The sequence below is a fragment of the Apaloderma vittatum genome, unplaced genomic scaffold (assembly GCF_000703405.1).
Source record: "Apaloderma vittatum isolate BGI_N311 unplaced genomic scaffold, ASM70340v1 scaffold30625, whole genome shotgun sequence".
Lineage (NCBI taxonomy): Eukaryota > Metazoa > Chordata > Aves > Trogoniformes > Trogonidae > Apaloderma > Apaloderma vittatum.
The window spans coordinates 7,763-23,571 of NW_009717102.1; the positions used below are offsets into that span (position 1 = coordinate 7,763).

General features: G+C 40.1%; 1 protein-coding gene across 1 annotated transcript; it reads right to left on the reverse strand.

The window, feature by feature from the left end:
• Positions 1-1,387: 1,387 nt before the first annotated feature.
• On the reverse strand, positions 1,388-8,733 carry RP2 (retinitis pigmentosa 2 (X-linked recessive); the record flags this gene model as incomplete). Its single annotated transcript, XM_009869787.1, has 4 exons — positions 1,388-1,606; positions 5,110-5,195; positions 6,377-6,491; positions 8,068-8,733. Coding segments are annotated over 4 exons (951 nt in total), but the record flags the coding sequence as incomplete, so codon positions are not given.
• Positions 8,734-15,809: the final 7,076 nt, after the last annotated feature.

Sequence of the window (15,809 nt, forward strand, 5' to 3'; positions counted from 1 at the left end):
ACATCTCCTAAGCATGACAGAATTATGAATTTTGGGAGAACAGATTCCTTCATGTGCTAATTCTAAAAAATTATAAAGAGATGCATTTCTAGCCGCCTACTTTTGGAGCTCCAGAGCTGTGAATCTGATGAGTCGAGACTCATTTTCAGTACAAACGCAAACGATCTTCCATCCTGACAGATAACCATAATGAGAAAATTACTGCTTTAGCACCTCAAAACAGCCTCAGTCCATTCAATGGATTGTAAAGGCTACATAAACTTGCAAGCCACAATTTTAATTTAAGAAATTCGGTTTTGCGCATCTGCACGCACAATCTGTTCAAGTATTACAGAGGGCTTGTAAACTTGGACATAAGCTTTAGGTTCATGTAGAAAAAAATCAGGAAGAATGTGATATGCAAAAATAGATCAATCATGTATTTAATATCCATATAGATTCGTATTCTAATATACACTGTGTAGCAATAAGCATCCTTACTGATCACTATTCAACTGTATCTCCCAAAATGCTAGTAGCACTTTTTCAGTCTGTTTTTAGAATTAATCCAAAATAAACCCTACAGCAGTGTGTAGCACTTTACAGCTAAATTTTCATTACTACTACTGAGTTTAAAATCCTTCTCCTGGGGTCTAGTGAGGAATAGACTTTTTTAATGTCATCAGAGCCCTTCTCTGACTTCTGGTTGCTGTTACATCCCTTCTAGCAAAACAACAACGGTGACAGAGACTTATTGCTCCGAACCCAAGGGAACCTCATGTATGTCCCATGTGCAACTTGGGAATACGGGAGGCAGCTGTATCGTCAGAGAGCCTGAGTCGACCTTAGAGCATCTTCAGCAGAGCACTCAGGCCCAGAATTCACCTCAAAGCAGAAGAGCCTCATTTACCAGAACACTTCTGTCACAAGTCTCAGGATAAATGCTGCTGCAGACAACATTTTTGAATAAAGATGCTGTAGCGGAATAAGCCAGATGTACATTTGATAAGTCACGCACTGCTTCTGAAAGCATGCTATAAGAAGAACTCGTTTCAGAAAAAGTCAACGACTACAGCTTCCTCCCTGGCCCCCAGTGAAGACAAATTTGCATGTGGAAAAGTTCTAAACAGCAAGTTTCACATAAATGCACTTTCTAAACAATGTGTCCAAGTTAAGGATAATAATTACTACTACATCAAATTTGTATTAGCACTGCATTTTTCAAATATGCCATTATCATTAGATGCTGACATGAAATATTCAAGTGTCAACAGAAGCTCAGAAATCACTGTAAAAAGTTAGTAGAAAACTTCCATTGTTTCTGCAGTTGAAATACAAGTTTCAAACACAATGTACATGGGGAGCTATGCCATTTACTCCAGTTCAGGTAATACGGTATTAAAAAACCCAATAGCTTTATAAAAGGGATATATGAGAAATACAAAACTGAATGACAAATATTCCCAGCTGCTACTGCAATATTCAAGCCAAGTGACATCCAAGTGCTGAGACAAACCGTATGTGAACACCTTCAAGTTAAACTTCACATTCCCATCTGCATGTCAACAAAGTTGTAGAAATTGTCTACATCTTGAGATGCTGATGCTTTGCTCTCCGATACAAAAGCCTGTTTTATTAAAAAAAAGGAAACAGTTATGCATCACTAATAAAGAGGTTCAAGTAGTATTTACTCATTCAGAGAACTTTTATTTTTGCATTTTATGAGACACAACTCTGCTGGTTTCCATCTGTGTGACACATTAGGCCTAGAAATCTCTCAGTCCTGATGTACCCTCTGTTACCATCACCTCTTCCTAGCAGAGGTGCTAGCTGCAGTAACCCTAGCCTTCCACTGATGGAGATTAGAAGTTTTAAGCTCAATTATTCAGGGGTCACAGCTTTAGCTAGTGTCCATTTGGATGTATTTTGCTTGGTTAAGTCAAAATCTACCCCGGAGCAGGGAAGAAAAACAAAACACACAAACACTTCAGACTACCACTAAGTTTCCCTTTAACAGAAAGGTAGAGTTTGTAAAAAAAACAAACCCTCCTTTGCACTACATTCCCCTCAAAAAAAATTAGTTGTTTCTTAATTTTTTTTTAAATAACTTCAATTACATTTTTGTTTTGCAAAATTAATCAACACATGTGAAAGTCTAAGCTCTTTGTCATTTTTGAAAGCCTTCAGCAAATCAACCAGAAACGCTTTAGGCAATGCCCAAACAGTTCAGTGTAACAGACACGGTTTTAGCTGTTCATCAATCTCAACACACAAGCGACAGCCTCCATCAAAAGCTTAAATTTTGTTCTATCTTACATTTTCTATACCACAAGAGGAGGTGTCTCAGCACATTAGTGTTGGCACAACCAAATAGAGCTATTCTAAAAAGCACTGGGACTGTAGAAAGGAGTTATTCCAGACGACTATGCTCCTACAGCCACTACTTTTCTGCTTTAGCTCCAAATACCATGTGAATTTAAACAATGACAGTTCCTTTAACTGGTTTACTTAAACCATTTGGGTTATTTTTTGTTTTGTTTAAGATCAATATCTCTTTGTACACTAAATTTCTGCAGTAATAAAAAAATTTTAAAATTGTATAATCAGAAAAACAGTAGTTTCCTAGACCGTTGCTTGAACACATGGTAGACTTCTGTTCAAAGGAGCTTGAGAACATCTACTAATTATTTGGCAGTCACTTGACATGACAGCAATTGGTACTGTGGTCACCACAGTTGAATACCTTCTTTCAGCACCCCCCTCTACTAGGATATTACACTTTGCATTTTGCAGAGTATTTTATAAGAGATGAGGCGGAGGAACACTGCTAGAAAGCAGGTCACAAAATGAGGAAGGTCACACAGAATGAACACTAGAGGTAAAGAGTGTAGATGTACGTAGTCCACACAAATCGGGAGTCTGCTTAAGCACACAGTGTAGAGCTCCCCTTGTTTCTATCAAACGGCTCAGAAGACTCTGGTGGTGCTATTGCTGAAGAATTTTTCTACTCCTAGTAGAATATCTAGAGCTGTTTATCAGATTTATCTCAGAAACCAAACCCTGGTGAAATTAAGGTTATTAGCAAATGATCTTAATAATTTTTAACTGTGGTTTTCAAATGCAAATATAGCCACCTGCTTAAAAGCAGATTGATCTCCTGCAAAGTCTTAGAAGATACATATCTTCCCAAGAGCTTTTGTCCTTGCTTCTTGGTCAAGGATACCTATAATTCTTTCCGAGCACTCTAACAGCTCTCAAACATGGTAAGGGCAGCCAACAATGAGGTGAAAGCATTTTATAGAGCATTCTCGAACCTTTTGGTAGTAATAAATCTGAAGTTTGTCACTCCCTAAATTGCTTCTAAATTATGTCCCAAGAAAGAAAAACACTTTCTAAAAAAAAAAAATGTATACTCGCAGTATTCAGTTTTCTAGGGATCCACGTGCAAACCCCGTGTTTAGCAGAAGTTTTGGAGTTACAGTTTATCTAAATAGGTTTAGATTGGCTCTTAAGAAGAAATTCTTCAGTACGAGGGTGGCAAGACTCCCAAACAGATTGCCCAGAGATGTTGTGGATGCCCCTCCCTGGAGACATTCAAGGCCAGGTTGGATGAGGCCTTGAGCAACCTGGTCTAGTTAAGGGAATCCCTGCCCATGGCACGGAGGTTACATTAGGTGATCACTAAGGTCCCTTCCAACCTAAGACATTCTATGATTCCTTAAATAAAGGTACATACCTCACAGGAAGCCCAAAGTTCTATATCTGAATTCAGTGCAGCGAGTATTTAGTAAGCGACATAAATTTTACTAGGAAACCAGGCTGCAAACTGAAGTTTTAGATCCAGATGCAGCAAGTGCTTTCATATTTAGAACTGAACCCAAACACCATGGATCACCTCCAAGAACAATGCTTACTCCACAGCACAGAAGGGCAGAGCCTAAGGTTTCTGGATGCAACTCAGATCAGGGCATTCATAGTGTTAAAACAACAGATGCCAGTCATTTTTTGTGAGGAAAATATAACATTTTATTTGTTCTAATAATTAATACCACTTTAGTTGCTGAATAAAGAAAAATGTCTAGAAGAATCAGTGAATTACCTATCCAGTACCAGCTTTATTCTCTATGGAAAAATATGAAATATTGCTAACCAGAGTAAAAAAACCCACTGTAAGCTCCTGCTTAAAGAGGCCACTTTTATGGTAAAATTTGCAGTGATGAATTTTGGGTCACAAGAAGAATCAGCAGTATCACAACACTGTCCTGGCTGTATTTCTAGTATTCTCCAGACTCTGAGAGCCCAGTTAAGGTCCACTACACATAAGGGTTTTACTGGTGCAATAGCAAACATGAAAAAAAGGAAACATTAGCTGCATTTGAGATGACTTATCACAAGATGACTGTTTTCCAGAAACTGGACAGTCTAGTTCTGAGTAGCTCTTTAGAAAGGAACTGAAAGACAGCAAGGAGCTGTATAAACACTACGTCTCAAAGAAATTTTAGTCCTCTTTGAACGGCTGCTTGAGAGTAAAGGGTTCGTCACTTTCTCATTATCAGGAGCGCCCTAATTGCTTCCAGAAACTTCCTCAAAACCATCGCCATTCAGAGAAACGGGGACAGGAAGCAGAGAGGAGCTGTGGTGTAAAGAAGCTACAGTAACACAAGCTAACAGAAGAAAACAGAGAAATGCCTTTGAAGGAAGGCATTCTGCAATACCCTACACAGCAAAAGTAAACCTTGAAAAAAGTTGAAATCTCATCATATTATCTTTGTCAGAGTTTAATAGACCAGGATGTCACAAAGAGGCTTCAGTACAAGACTTGGAGCAGAGCTCTTCCCTACTATATTTATAGAATCTGTTTTTACTATTGTGTGGAATAACAGTTTTAAGTGTAAATCTTCTATTCCTCAATGGATACAGGGATTTAGTACTGTTTCCTAGGGCAATATTTCTTGTCTCTGACAGGCAACTTGAGTTTTGAGTACAAAAAAAGCCTGAACAACAGAAAAGGATATTCAGATTTTACTATTCAGAAACCTAAAAAAGTCATGCAGCATGTCAACACTACAGCTTGAGCATGAAGAACCCTAGACACTCATTTTCTGCCAATGAAGTGATACATCAGCTTACCTTGGTCCCACTAAAAACATCACTTATAACGCTTTGACATCCTTCCACAGCACCATCTCCATTGAACTCCAAAGCAACCACTGGACCTAGAAGACAGTTTCATCTAGAATCAATAATACTTTTAAGTTTAGCATTGAAATGGTAGATTTCTCAACCTATAGGGAACTGTGAGGCTTGCGAGAAGCATTCTACGGTTTTTGTTTGAGCAGCCATAATGCAGGATAAAGTATTAAAACCACTTAACCATAGCTTCAAAGTACAGTGTTATCTGAGAGGAAAATATCTGCAATTCCATGCTCATTTTTGCAGACATTTTGGCAGGGTTCCAGTTTTACTTCTTGAAAGGCAGCAATGGCACAAAAACACCAAGGAGCGCAGGGGCAGCATGGAAGTGAGTCAGACTACACTGCTCAAATAGTGAGCCATTTCAGAGACATCTGGAGAAGGACTGAGTCATTCAGGCATTTTTGCCTCAGTCCCAAGATAGCAAACTGCCTGATTTTTAGACTTATTCTCACCCACTGCTTGCAGATCCCCTTTCTCTGCTTTCGTTCTGAACACGTTATTTCTTCTCACGTGGGCGCAAAATAGCCCTTAAACCAGACTGTCATCTGACAAGTACAATAACTTTTGTCCTATTCTTGCAATGAGCATCACAGAACTCTTATGTTACTATGAGACAACCTGCTTATTGCTACTAAGTCTGGGAGAGTGTATTTAGCTTTAGCACGTAACAGATGGCAAGATGTCAGTGCTTCTGCAGGAAGAGACAAAACCCAATCTCAGTCAGACCAATAAAAGGGCTTTTGAAATACTCTGACAATACACCAGTTATAAACAGGAATTTAATGCTTGCCTGCGTTATACACATCTATACTGATTTCCTTAAATTTGTATACAGAAGCACTGAACATCTAGGTGGCTGAGCAGCAATGATGATAACTTAAAAATAGTCTAAAAGCATGAGCTTCTTTTGACCACCCCGGACAGATCTGCCTGTGCCACGGCTCCCGAACTATGCAGTTGGACCACTAGAGGGGGGGCAGAGCCACAAAATACACGTAGAACAGCTCCTTTCTTATGCCTTCAGGAGTTTGGGCTGGTTTAGGGTCTCCCTGAAGCTTCCCAACGTCATCTCGGCTGGTTTTACACTATGCCGTTGAAACGCAAAATTCTCCTTCAATCCTCTGTGTTCTCCAGAATGCTGTAGTGACAGCTAGAATTTTAAATCAAGAAGAGAAGAAAAACCAACACAACACTAACTTACCTTTTTCAAGTAGTGGAATGAATTCTGACGCATGCTGCTGGAAAACTCTGTGAGCATCCTCTGCCTTCATTGAGACTTCTTTAGTCTGTACGAGTTGAAAGCCTTTACCAGTCATCTGTTAACAGAGGAAGAATTAATGTTAAAAAGGCTTCTAAAGGCAGAGAGTTGAGCTCAGGTATCCAGGTTACACTGGAATAGACCCATTTTCTCCACACACATTACACTACAGAGCAAAGAGACCCTTTCTGCTCTTTTCAAAGACCATTTCCTTTTTCTACATTTCTGTTTATTTTCATTCCATTCATATAGAATTTCTCCTCTGCCCCAGCGCACCTAGAGAGTAAACGTGAATGGTTTTGTTTTATATTATGGCCCAGGGTTGTGGGTTTTTCCCCTCGATCCCTCACAAGCTGAAAGTAATGGGAGTTAAAAGTATTCAGCATCTGGAGTCAAGCAGTTAGTTCTCATTAGTCCGCAATAGTTCACCCAAGCGTTAGCTCAGACTCTCATCTATCCACTGCCGAAGTTTTCAATTTTGAAAAAATAGTTACAAACTTTGGAACATGCACACCTTTTAATTCAAATCTAGTAAGAAACTAAAAGCATGTGGAGAAGGAGCAACTGTATTTGTTCTTCCAAAGCATTCATTAATCTACAGAGCAGTAAGATTTCCACAGAATCTTACCAACCAGTTTTTTAGTGTGTTCTTAACTCTAACTTCTAAAGAACTACTAACACAGGAGAGCACATCTATTATCCTCTTTACTGTAGTTATGCCTTCTTCAAGAAAAAGCAACCTGTAAGTATCACTCTCTCCCTTCACTCAAGTAGTTGTTAGTAAGTCGGTTCCATAAAAATCCAACTGGGCAGCCTAAAGCTTTCTCTCCTTGTAATTAAAAACTCAACTGAAAGAGCTCCATAAGTTCTTTTGTTGATCGTACAACATTGGGATCAGCAGCTTTTGTATATCTCTCTCTCAGAAGCTGTATCTTGTGTTTACCGGCTGTGCTCTGTCATCCCTGGCACTCCAGGGTGCTAAAAGCAGCCAGCCCCTCCCAGATTTTAGCCCCAGGAAAGCCCAAACTCAGCCAAGCTTGGAAGCTGCTGCCTCACAGGAGGAAAAAAAAAGAAAGAGAGCACCAGCTATTTAAGTAATCAAAGACAGCTGACCAGCCTTGACAAACACTCGCTGCCTCTTCCAGAAAGATATTCCAGTACTGGGTGGCAGGGGGGATACAATTTAAGGTGTTGTTTTTTAAAAGTCTCTTAGTACTGTTAAACTTTCAGAACAGACCATTCTGTCAGCTGTGACTTCGAGGGCAACAAGCTAACAAGTTAATCCGCTCTCTCTCTTTCACAAGCATTGCCAATCACTTACTCTATGGTTGGCCAAGTTCATGATATCAACTACGCATTTTCTTCAGAACGTAGCTTTGGTGTGCCACGACAAAAGTAGGTTGGAGCTACTAGATGATATATGTCCCGCTCACAGGATGTCAGCTGTAAAACAACCATTTGATCAGAGGACCTCCAGTCTCTTACCTTGCTTTAAGGTTTGAAACCATGCAGTCAATCAGTACCGTTAGCAGACAAGCAGAGCCTCCGCATTCTCCCTTTGCAGCACCACAGGCTGTCCAGAGGAAAGCCCAAGTGGAAATTCAAAAATCTGGACAAAGACAAAGGTCACTTACCTCATCAATTAACTTCCTGGCATTCGCAGTTGTGTAGTCACCAGCAAAAAACACAGCCAAACACGATTCATCACTGTTTTTCTGTCTCCGCCCTCGAGTTACTGGTATTATGCTCCTTGTAGCATCCATAGAAATTCTGACAGCTTTCAGCTCCTCAGAGCTGGGCAGAGGAACATAATCTTGGACTACAGCATTCTCAGGCAAAAGGCCCCAATTATTTTCTCCTGACACAGGGGTAAAGTCATGGATGTTGCTCCACGTGTTGTTGAAGATACTCAGTCCAGCATCTTTAAATTGTAAAGCCAGCTCAGGATAATAGTACTGGAAACATCCGAACTTCATACCTGTGGAAGACTCAATAATGGGCTGGGTGGCACAGCACAAGAACACGTCAAGCTTTCTGCAGTCTCGAGTGCGAAACTGTTGGCAGGCCACCACGCATTTGCAATCTTTGCAGTCACGGAAAAACACACTGCCTTTTATTGGTCCTAAAAAGATTTGGCAGTTTACACAGTCATCAATCGTGATTGTAGCTGAATGGTCAAATATGTAGATACTACAGTTCTCACAGTCCTGAATGACAAATTGTTGCCCCGCTACTTTTCCAGGCAGTCGACCCACAGTCTCATCTTTAAGTCCAGAAAAAGTGTATTCTTTGGGGTCAATCTGAAAGAAGAAGAAAAAAAGAATTAAAGAGTGTGAAAGTCTTCATGTACAGAGAATATTATAACAATAGATGTCAATTGACTTCCATTAACTGAGGCAGCACTGAATTGTACAGGATAATGTGCCAGAAAACTCTTCAAAGAGTGATCAAAGCTCAAAGCAGCTCTTTTAGCTAAACTACTGGAATGCACAGTACTGAGATACAACAAAACTGAAGCTACACTTCTGAGATGCTTCAGGAAAAAAACCCATACCCCAGTTTGTTCTCTAATAAAGAAAGGGGGTTGGGAGAGCTAGTTTTCTCTGCGGACTCTTAAAAGTTTTAATGAGGATGATGGTCCTGGGTAGTATCATAATAACTGTAATATTTAACATATTTAAAGATTCATAAAGCTAGAGATACACAGTATTTCCTTTTCAAGTAGCTTTCTTGGTCATATTTTACTGTACATCAATATGTTGCAAAGAGATCTTACTGCTTTCAAGTAGTATCTCCTTTATAACATTTGCAAACTAGGAAAGAGCTATAATGCTGCAGCATTATCACACACTAACAACTACAAGATTCTGTGCTAACAGCAGCTACATGACTGTTTTTGCTATGACAACAAGCAGATATTGGCAGTGGTGGTGCAGGGGGGACATTTGCAGACCTCACCACCTCCCTGCTCTAGAACCTCCTCACCAGGGAAGGACACCTGAGAGAGGCTGCGGCTTCTTTCCCTGGGATCCTCCGTGGGGGAGCAGCGACTGACGAGCCACAGAGCGCCCAGGGCAGTACACAGTGCAGGTGGACAGCATGAATAATACAGCCTGTGCTGTCCTAACACTGAAGGAATCTGAGATGGCTCAATTCTAGATATACTAAGTCTCAAGGCAACTATAATTCCCAAAGCGAATTCTACTCTGCCCTCTTGTGAAAGCTTATTAAAATAGCACTTAGAAGTATACAAGCACCTGAACAAGTCTAACACAAGATCACTTCGTAAACCTGCTACTTGATTATCAGCCTGAGGGCCCTAAGTTTGCTGCACTGTAATCAGTGTTAATGCATTACAACAGTTCCTGTGTAGCCCAATTTGTAAGAAATTCCTCCTTCCCCTCCCCCGGCATTTCAAATATGCGCATGAGATTTAGAAACAAGAAAAAGGCACAAACCAGGGTGGGCTAGTGCAAACTATTAACTAAACCGGTTCAGCCTAGGTAGATTTTGTCCAGAACAGCTGGAAGCTAAAAGCATCTACCAACCAATAAAATGTACTCGTTTATATAAAACATCTGACCTCCAGACAGGAAAGGAGGTTTGCAGCTGATGAATCTTCCAAATAAAGCGCAAGTTGGGACAATGATGCTGGCTTGCTAAAAATCTCCTCTTCATACCACTAGTAGACATCCAGGAACATTAGCTGGAAGAATTACAAATAAAACCGGGAGGCTCAGATGATAAGGGGACACAGCATGGAGACTCAGTCACACAGTATGATTAAGATTCAAACCTTCTGAGGTCTTACATCTCCTGTAATGTTACATATTTGATCCATATTTAAGATATTTGTACTCATTCTCTCATACTTGAGTATTTAAGTATCAAAATTGTTTTGGACACATTCTTCCCAGGCATCTCCCAGAAAATTTATGTGCATATATATGTATGTTGTTGTTTTGGGGAGAGTTTTTTTAATAATTTTGTATGACAGGCTTATTGCCTTGAAGGCACAGAGGAACAGTTACTTCTCTTCAAAAGGAGAAGCTACAAGTTTCCAGAACTTACAGCTTTTTTGAAAGTCAGTAGCTAAGCACATCCTTCTATATTGCCCTGCTATAAAAAGCAACTGAAGCAGCATTAGCTCATACTACATGGTGGCCTTTGCAGCAATGTGTGGAACTTCAACTTCACCTTGCAATTTTATTTAGACCTAGATGAAAAACATTGGTTAGTCAGCTAACCCACAGTTTACAGACAGCTTCAAATGAGAATGCTTGAGAAAGAGTAATAGTGGAGTTGTATGAAAAGTCAGCTTGTTACCAGACTCAGGAACTCAATTTTATTTCCCTGATATGAATTTAGAGTTCTGCCCTGACACAACTCTTACTTCTCAGTTTGTCAACCACACTAGGGAGTTTGCCAATTTCCTTTAATTTTGTGTTGCAGTTTTCCTTTTAAAGACCAAGAGCATTTATTTGACTAACACTGCCCTACAGACTGGAGAGACTGAATGAAATAGATTTAACGCTCTCTCTCCCCAGTGGATTATCACCACCCAGAGCAGGGAGTAACTCAAGAGACTGTAGCAGATCTGAATGTTTCACCTCCCCTGGTTAAAAGGAACACTCCAGAGAAAGGAGCATGAAGGCAGAATGCTGACTTTGAGGACGCATCCAACAGCTGTTAATATGCTCCTTGCAGAGTTTCACGCACACCATCTCTAAAGCAGCTATCATCAGTGCATTAATACTAAACCACTGCATCCACCTTCCTTCCCATGACAGTCAGCACTACCTGCTTCCTGAGCTCTGCACTGGCAAAGTAGCAAAAGAGCAGACTAAGAGAAAACAGAAGCAACAGAAGAAGGTAACATCTGCAGCCTCATACAACTGTAACCAGGACTATGTAGATTTCTCTGCCCATTCATCTGGTGCAACTTTTTCTGTAAAACCTTAAGCACACGGCAGGTCAGCAAAAAACAACCATTTGGCAACTCATCTATTTGTCCTTCACAGTTGGATAACGTTTCAAAGGACTTCGTTCAAATCCACCCATCTCACTCAGACAGACGCTTTAGTCTCCATCCCTTAACACATTTTTAAACATTTTTGGACAGATGCTTTAGCCTCCATCCCTTAACACATTTTTAAACATTTTTTTTTCTCCAGCTGGTTTAATACAAGTGATAACGGTACTGGTAGAGGCAATTTTTAATGCTTTTGGCTGAATTTAAAGAGTTTTTGGTGTAGATACGAGTCGTGTATTAATGGATATGAGCACAGTTAAAGAGATGAAACTTTCTAACAGAAGTGCTATGTCTAGGGCCAGGAATTACTCCACAGAGCAACCTAAAGTAACCAGATACAACGACGGAAAAATAATCCCTGCTTGCACAGTTTCTTGCCCCTCTACAGGGGTACAGAAGTCTCATCTTTGTCATGGTTACTTTGAACCCTAGAAAGTTCTGCTGCAACAGGCACAAGGTGTATTAAGCAGCTTTTCTTCCTGCAAGCACTTGTCTTGCTAGAAGGTCAGAGGCTGGATGTGAAGGCTGTAAATGACGTAAATCTCTTCAGCCACCATTATAAAGTTTGCTGGCACCAAGATTAGGCAGCTCCTGCTTAGAAGACAACTTAGAAATACTAGACCCACACAGGTTTTAGTGGTATCTGAACAGCTTATGAACTCATACAAGGAAGAGTTCAATGTCTTAACAAGACTTTTTCACTAGGTTCATCAGGAAAGGAGTTTTAACCAGCAAGGATATACCACCACAAACCTGAGAAGGAACTGCTGTTCTTACTGGATTACGGTTTTCCGCTAGTTACCTGGGCCTAGCCTGCTGAGCAAACAACAATTTGTAAAGTCTTTCTAAACCACTTACACTGAGGTATTCTCTTTTAAATACCATTCCCCATCTCTCTAAATCACAACAGATGGTGGTTCAGATATGGACTTAGATACATAACAAGAGTCGGCTGCTGACCCAGTGACATTAAAAGCTGCAGCTATAGGGTAGGCACACAAACTTAAGAGGCTTCATGCACTATTTTTGTCAGTAGGGGAATTAACAGAAGGGAAGTAAGCAAGAAATGGGAATATGCATTCCCACTTCTGCATACCCATACTTACACGGGTTTGGTGCCCTTAAGGGCCGAGTTGCAACATCCTCTGGAAACTGTTCAAGTTACTCACCTCTGGCAGATTTCTAGATACTTAGGCAACAAGAAAATGTGGAAAGAGGGACAGTACGTGCAGGTTCCACTCACTAGCACACAGATTTTCATCTTGGAGCAACTCCTGCACACCTTGACTTTAAACGTGGTCAATACGACAGTCTGAATGCATGTTTCGTTCCATTTTTTCTAATCTTCCTCTCCCCGCTTCCAGAGTACCCATGATAGCAAAAATAAACCTGGTTATTCTCATACTTTTCTGAGCAACAAACCATTGCCAAACACTGCAGATCAGAGAAGAGGAAAGGAAGCTACCACACGCTGTATCTGACTTAACTGGAAATACTCTTTAACACAAATCTGCTGATTGTTCCTCAGTTGATAGACTATCTTCTGAGAAATACAGCAGTAGTTCTTCTGGTGCACTGGAAAGCATAAGGGACTGGATTTAAGGGCAAAGTATTTCAGTTTTTAGTTAGAGAAGAAAAAGTTATTTTATTTATATTTCAAAATAAAGTATAAAGTGGCTATCTAAACAAGATCTAGATAGCTCAAGATGCCCACATCTGCTCAGATCATTCTAGCAGAATCCTCAAATGTAAGGTGACTAACAAAAGACTACCTATTATGTAGAAAGTTAAACCTCTGAGGTTTTTTTGAAGCATTTGAATATAGCCCTCAGAGCCCAATACAGCAACAATAGCTGTGCGTTTCCTATCAGTTAAAGCAGTTAACCTTACTTGTTCCTTCTACAAAGAAAAAAATCATCTGAGAAGGAAAGTCTCTAAGCTTTAAATGCCATTGCAATCATTAAAATTTATCTAACTCTACTTCTTTGAACATGAGACAGCAGCAAAAAACACAACGCAGCTTTTTGCTTCTTCTGCAGAGGTCACAGCACATGGGTATTATCCACCACCACAAGAGAGAACATCCTAGTTCCTGTACCCATACTCAGTTACTGATGCAGTTACTGCTCTGGTCACACATGTAAACAATGTTAGTCACACAGAAAGTAGGAAGGTAGGAAAGAAAAAGGGAGACCAGAAGCAGAAATATAATGTTACATTCCAGGTGGAAAACTAGCTGAAGGAGGCCAAGTGCCACCAAGTTCCTCTCTTACACTTGGTCAAAAGAGGAGTCTCATAGCAGCCCAATGACATCAACACCCAACAAGTCCCCAGGATGCAGTACAGCGATAACAGACTCTTAATAAACTCTCTACTTATTCTACTAAGAATCCCAGAGCAGCAAGAAACTGAGTACTCGTCCTTTTCCCTTCTGTTTTCAAGATAAGCTGATCCTTTTATTCTTCTACTGCACCACAATTAATCTTCACACAGTTCTCTAAACCCAAGGGTCAGCAAGTGTTACAGAGATCTCGGGAGACTTACGATGCAATTTAAATTTGATAATTTTTGCGTATCTTAAAACCAGAGATTTCTGTCCTCGCTTAAATGAGGTCATGTAGAAATCTGAAAAGACTCTTCAAATTCACATGCTTTCTTTAACTTCAATTCAACTGTTCAGGGAGGTTGGATTAAATAACCTCTAAAGTCCCTTCCAGCCCAGGCCATTCTATGATTCTATGAGTCTATGATCATCTTATATTTTGTATTTAGTTTTCTATCACATGGTCCACTTTCTGGACTACTATACAAGAGTTAACATTGTCAACTAGGATATTTTCCTATTACTCTTTGCCCAGGTCTATACTAGCAGACTGTACCAACACTAATCTTCTTTTGCCACAAGAACATAATTAAAATAGATGACTACACTAGTGATGGTGTGCTTCAAAAGCAGAAGAAACAGTTTCACTGGAGGAACTCCTCAGGTTCAGAGCTTCATTCAGCACAGCTGTCAGCTAGCAGTCACCTCTCTTCACATCCCTCATCAGACAAGCACACACGAGTGTGCCTATATTTCTCTGCCTACAGTGAGAGTCAGCATGGCATTAGTTTACAGGAAGACAGCTGGAGTATCTGAGCAGCAAGACTTACCCACCTGTAAGAACATACAGAGGATAGGTCAGAACTGCGACAACTGCCAAACCTGCTTGCAGAACTGTACTACATAATCAGATTTGCATCACTGAGTAGGAGAGCCTAGAAATAGAAACACATCCCCAACCCAAATGGTACTTATTGTTATTAAGGTATTATTATTAATGGTTGTATTATTAAAAGTAGCATGACATGAACATCAAAAGACCACTATCACACCTGTTGACAGAGTTACCTGAGGTTTTCTAGGTTCAGAATGCAATTCAACGTACTTGATGAACAAATAAGAGTCTTAAGCCACAAGTTTTCAGACCAACTTCAATCTAACTTTGTGTACAAACATGAATTGTGAAAAGAATAAGCGTAATATATGGAAGTATATGCGATGCATCAGAAATAAGAAAGAAATAGACAACAGGATAACGTATCAGAGAACAATACTTAAAGGTAATACATTAACACTGACTTAGTATCACCTCATGCAAACTGAGATCAGCAAGACTAGTCCACCAAGTGCTCAGTATTCCTTTACCTAAGACCGGGTGTGCCTCAGTACTGCTTTCCTGGTTTAATGTACTAAGCATACATCCAAAAGCTCAAAAGCCCAGTAAAGATTGTCATGGTTTGAGGGAACCAGGATAAGTTTCCTGGGGCTGCCTGACTTTTATATCTTTGAATATATTTAACATACTTGTATACATCTGTATATAGTTTCAATATTCTCATTGTTATTTTCTTTTTCATTAAACTGACTCACATTTTTTTCCAACCTCAAGTTCTCTCTCCCTGGTTCCCCTGTTATCCTCCTCTGGGTGGATGGTGAGGAAACCACAATGACCATTCTGTCAGAGTTTAGTAGCTGGCCCAGCCTTAAACTTTGAAATGGCTCTTCCTTAGGGAATCAAACCTCTTGTCTCCTGCATGACAGGCAGGAATACTCACCACTACATAAATGAGGAGGCCTAGGCAGCCCCAGAAAACTTTCGTCCTGGTGCTTTCAAACCAGGACAAAGATAAAGCTCCGAAGAGCAAGAGAAATTGCCTTAAACATGAAATAGTCATTCTCAATCTGTACAGTACAACATTAAGCAGCTAATTTGACAGCTTCTTAATGTCAGTAGCACAGCCCAAACTCACTGATTTTTCTAGTTTCTAAAAGCCTTTTACAGAAAAGGAGGAAGTTGTTGC